Source organism: Hemicordylus capensis, chromosome 6 (genome assembly GCF_027244095.1).
Source record: "Hemicordylus capensis ecotype Gifberg chromosome 6, rHemCap1.1.pri, whole genome shotgun sequence".
Taxonomy (NCBI): Eukaryota; Metazoa; Chordata; class Lepidosauria; order Squamata; family Cordylidae; genus Hemicordylus; species Hemicordylus capensis.
Window position 1 is genome coordinate 64,147,003 of NC_069662.1, and position 19,562 is coordinate 64,166,564.

The 19,562-nt window shown below is 45.8% G+C and overlaps 1 protein-coding gene across 4 annotated transcripts in view; it reads right to left on the reverse strand.

Moving 5' to 3' along the window:
* Positions 1–12,798: 12,798 nt before the first annotated feature.
* The window catches only part of LOC128330273 (zinc finger MYND domain-containing protein 12-like), a 113,776-nt gene continuing 107,012 nt past the window's right edge, over positions 12,799–19,562 (reverse strand). Inside the window, exons 2-3 of one of the 4 annotated variants that reach the window (XM_053262865.1) lie at positions 14,456–14,639; positions 12,799–13,600 (exon numbers count right to left, since the gene is read on the reverse strand). In XM_053262865.1, coding sequence (XP_053118840.1) covers positions 12,879–13,600; positions 14,456–14,483 — 750 coding nt within the window. In that variant the 5' untranslated portion in view covers positions 14,484–14,639 and the 3' untranslated portion in view covers positions 12,799–12,878. The remainder of the gene's footprint in view (positions 13,601–14,455; positions 14,640–19,562) is intronic. The other 3 variants (XM_053262863.1, XR_008310030.1, XR_008310031.1) reach the window with 3 other exon arrangements.

Here is a 19,562-nt window from a genome sequence, read left to right on the forward strand (position 1 = left end):
AACCATGGCGTCATCCACAAAAGGAGAATTGCTAAGTGTCTAGAGGCCAACTTTGCGGGGTGATGATACAGATTATCCAGAGATGACACCAAGGAAAATATAGATACTGAACATAAGCAGGGCAATAATGCAGCCCTGCTTCACACCTCTAAATGTTGGTATTGCTTTAGTTAAGTGGGCTGCAGCATTACATCTAGCCTTTAGGCAGGAGTTCTCATATAATTTATAAATAAGGATGTGCAAATGATGGTCAACTGTAGAGGCCTGAAGTTTACGCCACAGCTTTTCTCTAGAAATAAGGTCAAAGGCAAACTTGAAATTGATGAATGTGGCATACTCAAGTTTTGTTTTTTGAGGAATATTTCTCCACCAGATGTTGCAAAATCAAGTTCTGATCACCATCTTTCAGAAGGTGAAAGGAGGAACAAGGGAGTTGACTATCTTGGACTTAGTCCTCACCAATAAGGAAGAACTAGATGATGAAGTGAAAAGGTATGTGGGGGGAGGGGGGAAGACTTCAGGGGAACTGACAAGAGTGGCTCCAAGAAAAATGAGCTAGAAATGGCTCAAAATCCTAAAGGAAAAGAAAGAGTCACTGAGGACTAAGAGATTCCAAAGAGGAAAGTACTGAAGGCAGAATCGCAAACAATGTCCATAAGAAGAAAGACAGGAAACATCTCAAGAAACAAGTAGGGAAACATTGTGAAATGAAATAACAGCTGAGAAGCACAAGTAAACATACATAAATAGAATGAGAAGCATATAACCAAGGAAGAATACAAACGAGTGGCCTGAACCTAGAGGGATGGTGTCAGGAAAAGAAAGGCTGGGAATGAGCTAAGGTTTGCAAGGGAAACCAAAAGGTTTTACAGATATGTTCAAAACAAGAGGAAGGTTAAGATAGTGTAGGGGAAGATGTCAGTTCAACCCCGATTAGCAGAGTAAAAACAGTTTAGTGAGAACTCAACCAAGCAGGAGGTCTGGAGACAGTTGTTTAAGTATGAAGAAACAAGGATTTATTTAGAATAAACAGCAGAGGAAAGCCTGCAGCCTATGCTAGCTGAGCTGGTAGTTGAAGGGAGAAAGAGACTAACCAACAGTGGTGTAGGGAGACCAGAGATGCCCCCCTCCCCCGTTCAGCCCAGTGCCAGCACCCGCCCCCAGCCATGCCTGGAACTGTGCTCCTCATTTGTGAGCAAATTCCAGTCAGCGCTGCATTTGCAGTGTGGCCAGTAGTGGCTCTCCCTGAGGCAGGGAGATGTGTTCCCAGCCATGCTGGTAAGCCAGCGCTGGCTAAGGAACACATCTCCCTGCCTTTTAAAGCAGGGAGAGCTGCTCCCAGCCATGCTGTGAATGTGGCCCTGGCTGGAATTTGCTTGCAAAATGGGTGTGCAGTCCTGTTTGTGAGCAAAACCACACACCTCACGTCTGAGGTCAGATGCAGGGGGCATGGCTGGGGTGTGAGGCATGGCCCCTGAGTGTGGCGGCCTGGGTTCTTTGAACTCGTTCGTACTATGGTGGCTCCGTTCCTGCTAACCAATAACTATCTCTGGGAGAGACTACTGAGATGACTGAGAGACCACAACTATCTCTGGGAGAACAAATTGGGGAGGAATCCTGCATTCCCTATCTCTGCTCCTAAAACCCCTAATGGCCATTAGCAGATATTGTTGCTGAGATCTGATGCTGCTAGTCTCCCAGCTCCAACAGGTCTAGAGGCCCGTTGCTTGAAGAAGATGGTGAAATGGGAACAGGTGACAGAGAAACGGTGGAGCTGCTTAATCTTAAAGAGGATTCCCCTTTACAATTAGGCATTCCCTATCCTAAAGGCTGAGGGTTGGGGGGTGAGAGGAGAGAGAAAGGGTACCTTTAGGAGGCCACTGTGGAGGTGGTGGATACGGAAGCAATGGGGGCTCCTCCAAGCCTCACCCCCCGGCCTCCTGAATGACAGCCTGGGCCAGCTGCAGGCCTCTGCATATGTTCAGTCCTCTGCAAATGTGCAGAAGCCATTTTCATGACCTCCGCACATGCAATGAGGCCATTTGTGTCACCACGTGGTTTGTGTGGTGATGTGAATGGCCTCTGTGCATGCACGGAGGTCACAAAAATGGCCTTTCTGCATGTGCAGCAGCCTGAACCGGGCCACAGCTGGCCTGGGCTGTCATTCAGGAGGCCAGCGGGGGGGTGGAGGAACTGCCACTGCCACCTCCGCCACCTCCGTTGTCTCTCTGCCACCTCCAAGTGGCCTCTGCCACATTCCACAGTGGCCTCCTAATTGTACAGAGTACCTTTTCTCTTGCCTCTTGCCCCCCACCCTCCAGGATAGGGAATGCCCCCTTTACTTATAAAGGGAAATCCTAGCTGGATTCAACTTTACAAGTATACCCCCGAACTGGTTCAGCCTGGTTTGATGGCCAGACCAGACCAGACCCAGTTTGGCTGAACCTGAGACCAGGCCGAGTCAGGTCAGTTTGAATCTGGTCCAAATTCAAACTGAATCCCTACTGCCTGGGAGGACTGCATGCTGTCCACCTCCAGCTAATACTCAATGTGCATATTTGTATATAAAGCAAATATAACAAACCAAATATTACAAAGACACAAGAAGTATCCAGTTATATCTCCTGCAAAGGAACCCCAAACCCCACTGTTCTGGTACTTCTTACCACTCAGAAAACTGGGCAATGTGTAACAGCACCCTTCCATCCTTGAGCATCAAGCTAAGCTCTAGTACTTAAAAAACAAACAAACAAACAAACAAACAAACAAACACAAACAAAACCCCAGCCACACTTAACATTAATAAAAGAAACAAGGGGATTTACTGTATCCTTGTTTAGACTGTTTCAGTGGTTAATTACTCCCATTGTTAAAAGAAAGTTGCCCTTTATTTCTCAACTCCAGTTTTATTGCTTACTCCCAGGGCTCCATTCAGCCTGCCTTTTATACATTAGGAGTGAGCATTAAGAGAGATGACCACACTTAGAGTGTTGCTATTGAACTGTAATAGCCACTTTCCAGGTCATAAAGCGAGACTGGCCAAGCTGATGTTCCAGTATTACTCTGAACATGAAACACTGCAGACAAACATTTCCCATTGTTTGTATCTCACAACTGAATCAAACAGATCACCTCTGTGTAAAATCTAGTGCTGCAGTGAATTTAAACAGTGTTTGATTTTTGAATCAAAAAATGACCTTTTAGAGGAGTTGATTTTTTGTGTGTGAAACCAATATTGGCATTGCCCCACTCCCCAATTAATGTAGGTTTCAAAAATGCTTGGTGTGGAGCTTGCTGCTGCTGATTCCATGCTGGAAATGACTTCCATACATACAATCATGTGTAGTTCAACACAGCTGGTAGGATAGAATATAAGAAACAAAATAATGTTGTGTGATAACACACAAGCAGCTTATGTCAGCTGTGACAGTCACTACATAGTTTTCACTGTGGTTAGACATTACTAAGGATATTCACATGACTCATGCACGGGCAGGGGGGAAGGCAGGGTCCAACTCACCTTCCTCCCAGATGACGGTGTGCCTCCTCTTCAGGTGCACTGCCAAGCGCCCACACAATACATGCTGATTGGATTAGGGGTGTGCATGGAACCCCTCCAGGCAGTTTGGTTTGAATTTGAACTGAATTCGAACAAAACCGCCTGGAGTGTTTCCATGCAGCCAGTTTGTTAGTACTGGCTGATGGTTCAGTTCATGCATTACAACCGGGATCAGCCTGGTTCGGCTTGGTTCGGCCGGGTTCAGCATGCTTGCAAAGGGGGAGCCCTATAGGGTTGAAAAGGGTGGGTGGGGGTGAGCGGGAGGTCATTTTAAACATGTTGGCAGTGGTGGTTACTCCTTGGCGGTGGCAGGGCAGTAGTGGCGCCCCTAGGCCCTGCCATCACTCCCTCCATCAATGTGGGCTGTTGGGAGCCCGGTTCAGGCCTCTGGGCTTGTGTGGAAGCCTGAACTGGGCCATGCCAGCCTGTGCTGATGGAGGGGAATGCCAGCAGAGTCTATGGCAGCAGCCTCTGGCCTACCAGCAAGAAGCTGCTGCTGCATGTAAGGTGGCCTCCTGTCTACCCCCACCCTTTTCAACCCCATAGGGTTGCTTGTAAAGGGGAATCCTTACCAAGCATGTTGAACCAGGCCAAACCAGTGTGATCTGAACTGGCCCCGATTTGGCTCAAACCCAGTTCGGCCCCACTTTTAGGGGGACCAGTCCCATTCAAGCTTGAACTGGTCAAACCGGTCTGGTTCAAATCAATCAAGTCTGCACACCCTTAGCATGTAAGGAACAAAATAATGATGAGCGTGGTGCATTGGGAGATACCCCCATGAGATGGCTGCAAGCAGCCCAAACTTGTACATGACCCCAGCAGCCAGGTTAAGGACACGCTCACACCCTTAACCTCAGCTAAAGGCCAGGCTTAGAATTTGGGTTTGGCTGGGTGGGAGATTTGGGATCCACGTGGATCCCAGCACTCCATGAGTAACCCTGCCCTAGCCTGGGTTAGGTTGCTTATGAGAACAGCCATTATGTCTGGTGTCCACTTCTGACTGCAGGCAGGGGTTGACAGGACTGAATACTTCTTCATGTAAAAATAAGAAATCCCTGAATGCAGAATCTATAGGAATAGATTATTAATAATGCACTATCAATCTCAGAGTTCCATTACATCAGCACTTGATCACATGCTGATTGATTTGGCTGTAGTGCAGACGGACATGGAAGGAATTGTTGAGCCCTCTCTTCATGCACCACTCCATTTCCCTTCCCCACAAGTTCTTCCACCAGGTCTTTCCTCCCATCAACTGGACTTAGTTCTGGTTTTGCAGCCTAGTTCTGTGGAAGGTGGTGGGGAAAGGTGCTGCAGAGGAGTAAGCAGCAAACAGAGGAAGGGTTCATCACCATCCTGTGGCTCACCACTACTCTGGTTGAAATTCCACGCTGCTACTATGTCCAAGTTCTAGTTAGGAAGTGCATAAATGAGCGCAAATGGAATGGGACACAATTCAAGCATTATGCTGTATGAGTGAACAGCTGTCTGTACACTTGTACATTTGTTTGTGTGAATGATTGTACCTGTGTATGGATCTGTACCTGTGTATACTGTACAACCATTGTATATGTGTTGAACATAACATGTGAATGGGCCTATTGACTGTTGCAAATTCCATCAGAGATGGTTACCTGTTGATTCACTGTTAGTAAGGGAGACAAGATGGGGATTTGTGGTATATCAGAGGTTTTGCACACTGACTGAAGGTTATTAAAGCAATGTCAAAACACATATGGACTGTAAAACCAGGCAGGGGGGAAATGAATTTCCATTACCAGGGAAAGACCTCTGGAATATATTAATATTTGATTTTTGAAATGGCAATGGATTAATTGAATCCACATCTAAAAATAGATGTCCTTGATTAATGTGAATTCAGATTTCCACTCATTTCTGCCACCAAGACTTACAGGAAATATTATTCCACAAGTTGTCATTTCATGTTGAAGTTATCTTTACCCCACTTCCAAAGGTGTGAAGTCCATGATCATACAATAAATACATATTTAGATCTGACAAGCTCATTTGTTGATTTGAAACTTGTTATGGGTGGTAGCAAAGACAATTATTTCTCTTTTGTCTGTGTATGTAATGAATCTTCGTTGGAATTTTCTTTTTAGCAAGTTGGACATCCATAAGGCATTTCAGTGATATAATGAAACTACTTTTAAATATCGTGCACTAGTAGTGAAAATATTTATTTGTTAGTTTGCGGCCAAATCTTTGTTTTCTACACTTCTATACAAAAGTATTCTATATATTTGGATCACAAAGTGGATCTGAAACTCTGGGGAAAAGCAACTGGGGATCATTATGGGGAAATAGCTGAGCTCCCCTCTCCTACCAGTTACTCTTCCCAAGGGGCATAGGAAGCCATGTACCAGTCTGTGTTCCAGACTGCATGAGAGGCCCCTTGGCACCATCACTTCCTCCTCTTCCCTCTGCCACTGCTTCTCATCTTTCACTTCGTGCCAACTCTTGCCACAGTGAATGGGCAGATCAGTTCTTTGTTTTCTCTCACACAAAAGTCTGCCCTCTGCCCTCTCACCATAGCAAGAGAGTACTGGGAATGGCAATGGGCATGCATGCACCCTGATTCTGTAATCTGGATGCATACATCCCCATTGCCATTCTCATCATGTTCTTTGGACCTTTTCACACCCCTGTAAAAGGGTCCTTCAAGGTGCTTCTTTGCAGCAGAAAAGTGGCAGCCAGGCGTTTGCACGTCAGCCAATAATATGTGGCACCCAGTTGAACAACTGGTATTTATCCAGGGTTTATTAATACAGGATAAACATAAAGATGCTCACAGAATCCAAAGGATTAGCAAAAGCATGACACTTTTTAAATGTTTGCTGAAATTATCCTATTGGGAACATCACTTCCAGTTCAGGGCATTCCTTTCCCCTCTGAAGCATCTATATATATAATTCTCCTGGGTGTGCCCAGGAGAAATGCGTCCCGGCAGCCCAGCTGATTGGCTGGGCTGCAGGGGGCGCCTGATTGGCTGGCAGCACACCCAGGAGAATTCGCTTGCTGGGCGGCTGCGGAGGCAAGGCGGCGGGCCCAGGGCCGCGGCGGCGGAGCCCAGCGAGGCGGCGGAGCCCAGCGCGATGGCGGCGGGCCAGGCCGTGGTGGCGGGGCCCAGCGAGGCGGGGCAAGGCGGCGGGGCCCAGCAAGGCGGCGGGGCCGGGCCCAGCCACGGAAGCGAGGCGGCGGGACTGGCCGGGCCGCAGAGGCGAGGCAGTGGGACTGGCCGGGCTGGGCCCGGCCGCGGAGGCAGGGCGGCGGGCCTGATGGCGGCACTCTGGGGCCGGCCGCGGCATCGGCAGCGGCACTCTGGGGCCGGCCAGGCCCGCTGGTGGCGGCCGCCACACTCTGCCCCGCCGGAGACGGGGGGCGGGAGGAGAGAGAGAGGTAGCCTGGCCTGGCCGGGCCCGGCCGCGGAAGTGAGGCAGCAGGACTGGCCGGGCCCGGCCGTGGAGGCTAGGCGGCGGCGGCCGCACGGGTCAGCTAGTTATATCTTATTCCACCATCCCACATGCACATACTCAAAAAGACAAAGTAGTGGAAAATAATTATTGACAGGAGAATCATTTTCTCCCTGCTGCTGAAGAGCCAGTATGGTATAGTGTTTTACTGTGATTCAGTTCGCACCTTTCTGGCAGATTCTAGATGGTGTCACTTGGAGACTGTTGCTCTGAAAAGCAGGAGTTAATGTCTATACTTCCACAGGACTCCATACTGTCTCCAATGCTTTTTAACAGCTATGTGAAACTGCTGGGAAAGATCATCAGGAGATTAGTGCAGGGTATAATCAATATGTTGATGACAGCCAAATCTGTTTCTTCATATTAAGGATATGTACGAGCTGTTTCTGCAGCCGCTGGCGGGTCAGGGAGCAGTTCCCTTTAAAAGCAGGTAAGGAGCTCCTTACCTGCTTAAAAGCCCCACCGCTTTTCCGACAGTGGCGCCAGGTCTCTACAAGGTTGCACGTGGCTGTGTGGCTGTTCCCTTCATCCTCCATGTGGTGTCAGCACTCACATGATATTAATACCTATATAAGGCAGTATATTAATATGATAAATAAATAAATACACCCTGTAATTACTTTCAAAAGGATTTCAACCAGATTGGACACTTGTGCTGCCCTAAACACCCACCCAATCATTCAAGGGATTTACATTCAGGTCTGTAAATAAGGGTATCCTCTGAATCCCAAGGGATCCCGCTCCTCAAATTCCAGATCCAGATTTAATGATCCAAAGTGGACTTGGTATAAAATCCAGCACAGTCCAGTATTGTAGTAAAAAGGTAAAAAGCTTAGTTTATTACATTAAAAATAAAGGAGCAGAGTTTTCAGACAAATATAGCTCAGAATAAAAATTAAAATGTACAAAAAAGCATAAAACATCCTGGTTAGGTGGTAGTGAACCAGGAGGCCATTGTCTTTGTTGCAAAAAGATGGTTTCAGAATCTCAAGCCTAAAAGCATACAGTAGACTTTGTCCCAGCCAGGAGCAAAGGGATATCTCAGGACTGGCCCAGAAAATTACTGGTTAGGAATAGAGATGTGCATGAAACAAATTTTTTGATTTGTTTCAAATTCAATTCAAGTTCCAAAAATTTGTTTTGAATTTGAATCACATTCTAATCTGCTCTAAAAATACAATTAGAATTTGAATGGAATTCAAATCGATTCAAACCTGTTCGGGTGCCTTTTAAATCCAGTCAGGGGCCTGAATTGTTTGGAAAAGGTGCCAAATGGCTCTCGAATCAAATTTCAAATCAAATTTTGAAAATTCAATTTGAATTTTAATCAGATTCCCCTTTTCACCAGCTTCAGCTGATACATCAGCTATGTCCATTTATAGAGGTAAATGACCTTATAACAGTGGCACCTATGCTGGTAACCTCCAGGTTAGACTACTATAATGCACTCTATGTGGGGCTGCCTTTGTATATACTCTGGAAACTACCATTGGTATAGAATGTGGCAGCCAGATTGGTCTCTGGGACAACACGAAGGGATCATATAAAACCGGTTTTGAAAGAACTGCACTGGCTGCCAATATGTTTCCAGGTGAAATACAAAGTGCTGGTTATTACCTATAAAGCCATTAATGGCTTGGGTCCAGGCTTTTAAAGAGAGCACCTCCTTTGTCATGAACCTGCTGCCTGTTATGATCTTCTAGAGAGGTCCAGTTATGGTTGCCACCAGCTCGTTTGATGGTGACCCGGAACCGGGCTTTCTCTGTGGCTGCTTCATAGCTTTGGAATATGCTCCCTATTGAAAATAGAGCATCTCCTTCTCTGTTTGTTTTCAGGAAGACCCTCAATGCTCTCCTGTTCTCGCAAGCTTTTAATTAGAATTCAAATAATTTAAATAATTTGTTTTAATAACTTTTTATGCCATTGTTTTTGTTGTGTCTTGTATATTTTAATCTGTGCTGATTTTAAAATATTTTAAATTTGTACACCGCTTAGAGATGCACATATCAGGTGGTACAAAAATATGATAAATAAATAGATAAATAAATTTAAGTGGTGATTCGATTCAAATCGCTCAGATTCAAGTCAAATCGGTTCTAATTCAAATCAATTTGCACATCCCTAGTTAGGAACTAGGAACTCTAGAGCTCTGAACCAGAAACTCTGCAGGTTATCCCATTTGCTCCCTACTTAAACGGTTGTCTATCACTTCAGAAACTTAGGAAGACAGGTAAATCCTTAGTTATGGTTAGATGGTGTGAGGTCTCCAAGCATAAGATGAGAGCTTCCACCATTCTCTACTCATTACAGCAGTATACAGAAAAGGGGAAGATAAGTGTTCCTCCATTTGCATCCATGACTCTTAACAACCATCATTATGCCCCAAATGGTCAGGGTGAAAAACACAGGCAGAGTTAAGTTATTTGTGGCTAAATCCTTGGTCCAGCTCCATTATGAAGCACAACGGAGTCCTTATTTCAATTTTCCCTTGCTTGAAGTTGTTCTATCTAAAATGTTGAGGGCTATGTTTCAAGTGACCAGAGGTGTTCCAAATGCTGCTCTTCATTTGGAGGCAGGAGTACAGAAAATGGAAACAAGGATATGGATGCCTATTTTTAACTATTGGCTAAAGATTAATTTCCCCCCATCAGGTTTAGCACCACTGATACTAGCGAACAAATTTAAATCACTATGGAAACAATCCCTGGAGGAAAAATTACTGGTTTTCTACAAATTGCTTATCAAAAGGTCATTTACAAGTCAGATTGATCCTTGGGAAGCACTAGGAGAGTGAGGAAGGGTGGAAGCAAAGGGCACCCCAAAAAGTTCAGCGGCTGAGGGAAGGAAGAATCAGTCCAAAGGACTAGTAGAGCCCTTCCTCTCTGGGCGGAGGAGAGCTGGTCTTGTGGTAGCAAGCATGAATTGTCCCCTTTGCCAAGCAGGGTCTGACCTGGTTTGCATTTGAATGGGAGACGTGTGAGCACTATAAGCTATTTCCTCAGGGAATGGGGCTGCTTTGGGAAGAGCACCTGCATGCTTGCATGCAGAACATTTCAAGTTATCTCCCTGGCATCTCCAAATAGGGCTGAGAGAGACTCATGCCTCTGTTCTTGGAGAAGCCACTACCAGTCTGTGTAGACAATCCTGAGCTAGATGGACTTGGTAGAAGGCAGCTTCCTATGTTCCTATAGAGATGTGGGAGAGATGACAGAAAGGATCTGAGTGAGTTCAGCTAGGAAAGGAAGGCCTGGTAAAAAAGAACCAGCAGGAGAATGAGGATAGGCGCAAAAGGCACTTAAGCTAGTTTGGGTGATGAGAGGAGGAGTAGTCAGTCCAAAGTTCTGGAGGAGAAGCAGGAAAGATGAGAGAAAAGACCAAGTGAGTTTGGGTAGGGGCAGAGGCGGATTAACGTAGTAGCAAATGTAGCATTTGCTACAGGCCCCGCGTTTTTGAGGGCCCCACACACCCGGCTTCCAACTAGGAATTAAAGTTAGAACTTTACCTGTTTTATTTGGTCCATGTTAGATAAAATATCCCTTTTCTGCTAAGTGTGTGTTTTAAGAGAAGGCCCAGCACAGAATCTGTCCAGTGGTTGTTGCTGGTGCCTACCACATTTTTCTTTTTAGAGTGTGAGCCTTTTGGAGACAGAGAAGCATCTATCCACTCTTTATTTTTCTATGTAAACCACTTTGAGAATTTTGATTGAAAAACAGTATATAAATGTTCACTGTTGTTGTAGTAGTGTGAGTTTGTGGCTTGGTCTCCCATACTCCAAAATATAGCAAATAAAAAAATTAAATTACTATGCAAGTAAATAATTTACGTTTTAATATTTATGTGCATTTTTTAAAAAAAGTTTAGGGCCCCTTTATAACATATGCTACAGGCCCCGCACTGGCTTAATCCGGCCCTGGGTAAGGGAGGAGGAACTGGCCAAAGAACCAGCCAGAGAGTGGAGGATGAGAGTGAAGGGCACCCAAGCAAGCTGGGATAGTAGGAAGAGGATGGCCCACTCTGGAGAACTAGCCAAGCATGAAACAGAGGGAGATGGGAGGAAAGGGTAATGAGGAAATTGAAAAGGAGGAAACTGAAAGGAGGAAATTGAGTAGAGGAGAAAGTTTCTTTTGCTAAACTGGGAAAACTGGCTAACTGTTATGTGCTGGAAGAGTGGAACTTAGGGTTTGGGCTATGCAAATAGCAGGGGAATGGTGGGAACCAGGAAATGGAGGTTGAGAAATCAGCAATAGCCAGGCTTGCAGGAGGTGAGGGCAGGACTCTTGCTGTCAGGGGAAGAGAGGGTGGGTGTGATGTGGTGGGTGTTCAGGCTGACAGAGGCAACAGAAGGGAACTTGTGGCTAGAGTCACCTGTACCAAAAGGGGGAACCGGGTGGGTACCCTTGGATGGGAAAAAATGGGAAAAATTCACTGCAACTCAGGTGATAAAAGCTTGAGTACAGCCCTGTGGTTGTGGCTTGCATTCTCCTGAGAGGATTGTCCACTCCCAATAGCAATGTTCTGCACACCAGCTTGTCTTACTCTGACAGCAGATCATGCTTATCATTAGTCCTTGTTTTTGGACTGCCATCTGCAGGTGCTGCCCTTTTAACCCAAGTGGAGGAGTTCACCACCCTCCCCACTTTCTTTGGTAAAAGATAGATCTTAAACAAACAAACCTTCTAGCCTAGCTGGCTGGTACTTCAAGTACACACACATACTTAGGAATGGGAAGGGGAGAAATGGTGAAGACTCCTGGGAACAAGAAAGGAAAGGTTCTCCCTATATTTAACTGTTCAGTGTGAAGGGAAGAGAAGCTGGGTTCTCAAGGATGAAACTAGGGTACAATGTTGGGGATGCAGAGGGGCTAACAGTCATCAAATGGGTCCCAAAGACTGTTCCCATTGGGGGCTTTAGGAGAGCTATTTTGTAGAGTAAAAATACACTAAATTGCCCCTCCAGCTTAAAGAATCATTTAATCTTTAATTCCATGGACAGCAATAGAACAATGGATTCAAAGGAACTAGAGATAAAAATGGGATTATTTGGGGAGTCAAATGTTGGCTTTAGAGATTTTACTGTGTTGGTCCTCAGGCTTAGAAGGATCCAAGGAGGATGACTGAGTGGCTTTAATGCCTCAGTGAGGAATGTAAGTACATGCTGGAAATGGAAACAAAGCCATGACTGCCTGGTTTGGAAGTCTCAGGAGTGCTTAATAGTGGTCATGAAGGAAGCCTGTTTTGGGGTGTTGGGGAGCCCTGTGTGGACTCCTGTGGGGATAGGACATGGTGGCCATGCTTCCTCCCTTCCCTTACTCCTTAGACTATTCTCTGCTTCAGTGGTAAAAACTCTTCCTTTCCTTGACTCTCTCTCAAACAGGACAGAATATGCTAGGCACCTCTGTAAGGATGCCAGGGAGTGTGTGCAAGGAATCCCACTTCTGAACCCTGTATCAACCTATTAAATAATGAACAAACAAAAAAAAGACTTGGGCTCAGTATGTTTATGAACCAGACATAGCAATAGCAATAGCAATAGCACTTACATTTATATACCGCTTTATAGCCAGAGCTCTCTAAGCGGTTTACAATGATTTAGCATATTGCCCCCAACATTCTGGGTACTCATTTTACCGACCTCGGAAGGATGGAAGGCTGAGTCAACCTTGAGCCCCTGGTCAGGATCGAACTTGTAACCTTCTGGTTACAGGGCGGCAGTTTTTTACCACTGCGCCACCAGGGGCTCTTAAAATTTTTAAAGAGTCCACATTTAATTAAACTTGAAAGCAGACACAGGGGACAAACATTCAGCACCTGGGGCAGGAGAGGGCTCTATTTCGGAACGGAAGGCCTGGTTTTGATCAGCTGCATCAAGCGCTGCAGCGACGCGTCTGGCTCCTGCTTTGGCAGCTCCTCTGTCATTTGCAGAACCTTCAGCCCAAGTTCGTGAGCCTTGGGTATGTTCTGACACAGGTAATGGAGCATGGCCAGAGTGTGGAGCACCTTGGCGATCTTATCCAGCTGCGGCCTGGCTGCCTGCTCTCGGATATCCAAGATGGCGCTCAGCACCTGAGACGCTTCCGTGCGCTGGCCTTCATCAAGCGTCTCTTCAGTGGGCTCCACTTCTTCAGACAGCACATCCACTTCGGGCGGAATTGTGAGCGTCTGGAATTGAGTGTCGATCAAGCGGCTGAAGTGCTTGTGCCAAATGTCCACCACCTCAGCAAACAGAGAGTGGGCCACATCCATTCTTTTCTGATGGAAGAAAATGTTGGCCATGTGGAAATAGCCTCCCGAGGCAGCAATGCCATTGGTCCTAAAGGCACAGCAGGCATTGTAAACGTCATTCGCCAGGTGGTACAAGGCGTCCTCGAAGTTCCCCCTGGCCGCGTGGAGGAGTCCCAGGTTGCGGTGCAGCTTTGACTGAATGGCGCTGCTGCAGCTGGCGTTCTTCAAGACGATCCACTGCGCTTGGGACAGGTACTCCTCTCCTTGGGCGACATGCCCGAGGCCCAGGCTCGCCTCGGCCAAAATAAGGAATGCCGGCACCAGTTCTGGAGAATGCAAGCCGTAAACGTTAATGTTGAATTTCAGCAAATGCAGTGCTGCCGGGATTTCAAATTTCAGACAGCCCAAGGAATGAGCAGTAACCTGCTCCATAGTATTGTTGCCACTGTAAAACAGCTTTCACAGAGGAAGCTACATGTGTTAATAACAATAACCATATAAATAAGACATATGAGCGAGGTAGATAAAAGTCTTGACCGCAGGTATTTCTAGCCATCTCTGCCTTTCATCACATGAGCACTACATCTCATCTTTTCCTCCTCTTATTTGAAATTTACAGCCTACAGTTGGCAAACAGAAAGAGGGGTTATTTCACTGCAGTTCCCATTAGGGGCTCTTCCTTGTAGGCTGCAGGTTTCTTGATGCCAAGGATAATTACACAAAAAGAAAAAATGCTGGAGCACAAGATGTACAGATCCAATTTCCCCAGGGCTATGCCCATCAAGAGTCAAATATTGAAGACAATCCGGCATCCAAGGTTTCTATGATTTAAAAATGTGTAGAATTATGGATAAAGTCACATGTAAGTGTCTTCTGATTTGAAAGGATTATGACAGAGTATGTTTTAACAAGTTTTTCTAGGAAGAATTAATCAGCCTACTTTCCTTTCACTGTCTTTATAACTGGACTAAGTTTGGTTCAGATTGAGGCCCACAAGTTAGATCTTTTGTGCCTCAAATGTTCATGTGTCCACCATCTTGGATCGGGGTGGATGATATTATTACAAACGACACCATTGAGGTGTCCCTATGTGTCACTCACTACAACTGTACCAAATTTGGTTCAAATCAGTTACAGTCCTCAAGTTAGTGCACTTGTGCCTCAAATGTTCACACACTCACCATCTTGGATCAGGGTGGATGACATCATCACAAACTACAGCATTGGGGCATCCTTATGTGTCCATACAGTTGTAGCAAATTTGGTTCAACTTGGTTAGACTGTCCGCAAGTTAGTGCACTTGTGCCCGAGAAGTTTACACATCCACCATCTTGAATCGGTGTGGATGACATCATCATGTGACAGCTGTAACAAATTTGGTACAAATTTGGTTCAAATTTGTAAAGCAGTTTACAAGTTAGGCCACTTGCACCTCAAAAGTTTACATGTCTGCCATCTTGAATTGGGGTGGATGACATCATCACAAATAACACCATTGAGGTATCTGTATGTGCCCCTACAGCTGCAGCAATTTTGGTTCAAATTGGTTAAGCGGTTCACAAGTTAGCCCACTTGCACCTCAAAGGTTTACCATCTTGAATCAGTATGGATGACATCATCACAAACTATGCCATTGAGGTGTCCCTGTGTGTCACTCACTGCAACTGCACCCTATTTGGTTCAAATGGGTTAGGCATCCACAAATTAGCCCACTTGCACCTCAGATGTTCACATGCTGCCATCTTGAATTTGAGTGGATGACATAATCATACACAATGCCATTTGGGTATCCCTATGTGTCCCTACAGCTGTAGCAAATTTGTTTCAAATCGGTTAGGCAGTTCATAAGTAAGCCCACTTGCGCCTCAAAATTTCACACGTCCGCCGTCCTGGATCGGGGTAGATGACATCATCACAAACTATGTCGTTGAGGTGTCCCTACAACTGTACCCGATTTGGTTCATATTGGTCTAGGCGTTGAAAAGTTGATGGGGGGGGGCACACGGATGGAAACATGGACACACAAACACATGGACACACACACACACACAGAAAGCTGGGTGATCTCATAAGCCTACTGGAAAGTCAGCTAAAAAAGCAAGTAATAAGCACTTTGGCTGAGATTGAACTGATGGAACTGAACCAGTCCCAGTTTGGGCAAACCGCTTCAGCAACAAATGCGTGGACGGGCAGGCGTAGTGAGAGAGGTAGAAAGCTTCTTACCTGTCTGATGAAGCTGCCAGTGCTGCTGCTACTCACCGCTGTTCACCCATTCTTGGCTTGCCTGCTGCTCACCCTCCCTTTCTTATTTAGGAAGCTGCCCATGCAGCAGCAGAGTGGCTCTGGCGCCCATGCATGCACAGACACCAGGCAAATAGTCTCTGCTCATCCATGGAGGCTGGAACCACTCCTCCACCATGTGGGTGGCTTCTTAAACAAGGAAGGGAGGGCGAACAGTGGGTGAGCCAGGGAGGGCAAGTGGTGGCAAGCATAAATGCCGGCAGACTTGCTGGTCCGCTAGGGAGTTTTCTACCTTTCTCACCACCCCCATCCAGCTGCCCCTTACCATTGCCACGGTCCCGCACCCCTGTACTTGTAAAGAGGAAACCTTACCGGATTTCCCTTTACAAGTTTAGCCACCCAAACCGCTTTGATCAAATGGACATGGACCAGCAGCACACAGTTTGGTTCAAATTTGAACCACAAGTTCTGGACCACAAGTTCTGGTTCATGCACCTGTAGAAAGTCATTGTGAATGGATTGTGGACATGTTGAATTTCTGCCTGGACCTAATTTATTACTTTAGGTGACATTTTAGAGAAGCACTGTGCCTTGAGCTTGTCCAGGCAGAAATTAATCAGATACATCTCTAGCACATAACTGGGGAATCTGCAACTTTCTGCCTGGACACATTGCTCTTGTACCCAATGTTAACTGAATGACCAAGTCAAAATGTGGGTGTATGGAGCTTAATTTGGGAAGCCAGCATAATATACACACTGTACAAAGTGTTTACTGCCTACATCACATGGAAGTTAACTCAAGCACCTCATTTTGCAATTTCCATAACTTTTGGAATATGTGTTAAAATGGTAAACACCTTAGCTCTCTTCTTAAACTGAAGTGTGTGTGAGAGAGATAATTGTATTAGTATTGCCTCAAAAGTGCTTCATGTTTAAAGTATTATTTGTTCACCTTGGGCCAATCTGACACTGACAAATGGTTCATATATCAGGAAATACCCTGAGAGGGAGAGGTTAGGCTATCGCACTTTGTATACATAGTGTCCTACAGAGGTGGCTGTAATGATGGCAATATATCAAGAGGCAATGCTGCTGTGGAAAACCAGAGCATTCCAAATTCCATGAACAAAGGTTATTTATTTCTGCTGTTTTGATAGGAGCTGCTGGAAGCATTTCCCCCCCAATGGGCCTAATGTGTCTCTGAAGGTTTTGGTTCTTGTCATATTTCTTACTCCAGCTAAAAATAAAAGTTGGTATTCATGTAGCTATACAGATAAATAGATTTCTTGTGAAGTCAATCAACTACTTTGGAACACTTATTTTTCCTCTGAATGGACTATAATGTGTCCTAAAATATTGTCAGAAGTTATCCTGTTAGTAAAGTGCCTTCGAGTCGGTGTCGACTCCTGGCGACCACAGAGCCATGTGGATTTCTTTGGTAGACTACAGGTGGGGTTCACCATTGCCATCTCTCGCACAGTATGAGATGAAGCCTTTCAGCATTTTCCTATATTACTCCCACCCTATATAGGTGTTTCCCTATAGTCTGGGAAACATACCAGTGGAGATTTGAACCAGCAACCTCTTGCTCCCTAGGCAAGTTACTTCCCCGCTGTGCCACTAGTAAACTGTGCTATTGGCTTAGCTCTTATTGAGGAGATAAGCCTTGGAGTTGTACCACTTCAGACCAAACATGAGGGCTCAGATGCTTCAATGCTTTTGCATACAAAAAAGAATAACCCTCTACATTAGGGGTGTGCACGAAATGATTTTTTGTGATTTGATTTGTACCCGAATCGAAACACCCCCGTTTCGATTTGTGTACGAATCTGACCCTTCCGAATCAGCCCAGATTAGATTTGGATCCGAATCCGAATCGATTTGGATCTGAAAAATGGGTCGTGGGGTCAAAAGAGTGGGGTGGGGTGGTAGTGCCTAATGGGTGGAGGCTACCACCTCAATTTAAAAAAAAATGGGCAAAGGGTTGATTTAATTTTTTTTCTTGAAGTTTATGTGTCTAAGATTTTTTTGATTTATTTATTTATTTATTTATTTTGCTATTAGGAGTAGCAAATGAGAGTGGATTCATGGTTTCTCATTGAAAATCTCATATGCAAACAGAGAATCTACACTCAGAACACTTCCAAAACAACAGAACCCAGTACACCATGGGTTATCAAGCCATGGGGGTGGTTGGCACCCTATGTTCACTATGCCACCACTCTCTCTGGGCCACCCAAGTGCCCCACATGTGCAATTCTGGGGCTGCTGAAACCTCCATTGTTCACTATGGGGGAAAAGAGTAAACTTCACTTCAAAAATCAAATAATATTGAGCCCTTTGCCCAATCACTCTGAAACATAGGTGGTAGCAGGCACCCATTGGGGCACTACCACCCAACCCACTCTTCCCTCTCCAAAATAACATCAACATCACACATCTACAACACCCGCAGAGCTTTGCAAAGAACAAGTTTTGGTCATGCATATTCACATCCCCCCCAGAAATGCAATTTATCCACACACAAAGTGTGAAACAACTAACAACAAACACCACACATAAGTTTTTAAACTCAATTGCTGCAACCCCAAAGCCCATGCTCCACTGCTGCAACCCCAGACCCTGTGCTCCACTGCTGCAACCCCAAAGCCCCACGCCCCTGCTGCCACCCCAGACCCCACACTGTGCTCCCCAACCCCAGACCCCGCGCTCCCCTGCTGGCCAATCTGCAGGCTGGAAGGGCCGGAAATTCAAACAGATGTCAAAACTCAAAATGAAGACTTAAGGAGAAAGATTTTTTTGTGATTGCAAAATGGAGTTCCAAAACAGCCGAAACAACAAAACGTTTTGTATCCAAAACAGGGATGTTTTGTTTTGGCTACAAAATTTTCTGTTTTAAGCATTGGGTGTTTTGTTTTTGCTACAAAACAGCCGAAACGGCCTGTTTTGTGCACAAAACATTTTGTATCTGAAACGAAACGCACATCCCTACTCTACATAGGGCAGGTTCAGATGAAACTTGGACCACTTGTGTAAATGCACGGGGAAGAGTGTGTCTTCCTCTGCACCAATCAAGTGCATGTACCATCCTCCAGTTGTCCAAATTGCCCCACCCACACAAATAGGCAATGTACTGGGCTGGTGGGGATAGACATGTGCACATGGTGGGGATAGACATGTGCACATGGTGGGGATAGACATGTGCACATCTCCTAGTCCCCTATGCTTTTACACCTGTTAATTTATGTCCAGACCAGACCAAAGAAAACTCAGGGAGAAAGCTGGGCTCAGCGATGCCATAGCTGATTCGTGCAAAGAGCAGGGGGCTGCATTAGAAGACCTACAAGGTCCCTTCCAGCTCTATGGTGCAGTTCTCTAAGTGCAGTAGCAGCTAGTGAGGCCTGCTCTAGCAGGGCTGGAGTGTTGAAGATGATGGGAAATAACTTTAAAACAGCTGAACTTACCCACTGACAGCACCCAGTATTCTCTGGGAACCAATGGTGGCTGACCCATCATCCCACGGGGAGGGTGCCCCAATCCTGCCATTTAGCTGGTGTCATTATGGCATACTGGCCTCTCAAATGGTCACCATGCATGCATGGAGGCCAGTTGAATAATGAAGGCAGGGCACCAGTCACATAGAAACAATGGAGCATGAGGGACAGTTGCTCCATGGTTGTGGGGCTTTGGCAGAGTGCCCACAGTCCACCCCCAACCTTGCAGTCTGCCCCTTCTAATGCTGCAGCCTGACCCCCATTGAGAGCCAGTGTTGTGTAGTGGTTAGAGTGCTGGACTAGGACGGGGAGACCCAAGTTCAAATCCCCATTCAGCCATGATACTAGCTGGGTGACTCTGGGCCAGTCACTTCTCTCTCAGCCTAACCTACTTCACAGGGTTGTTGTGAAAGAGAAACTCAAGTATGTAGTACACCGCTCTGGGCTCCTTGGAGGAAGAGCGGGATATAAAATGTAAATTAAAAAAAAAATTCTTGAAGCACCCAGGGGAAAATCTCACTGTGCCACTTTTTTCCCCTTCGGAGTACTCA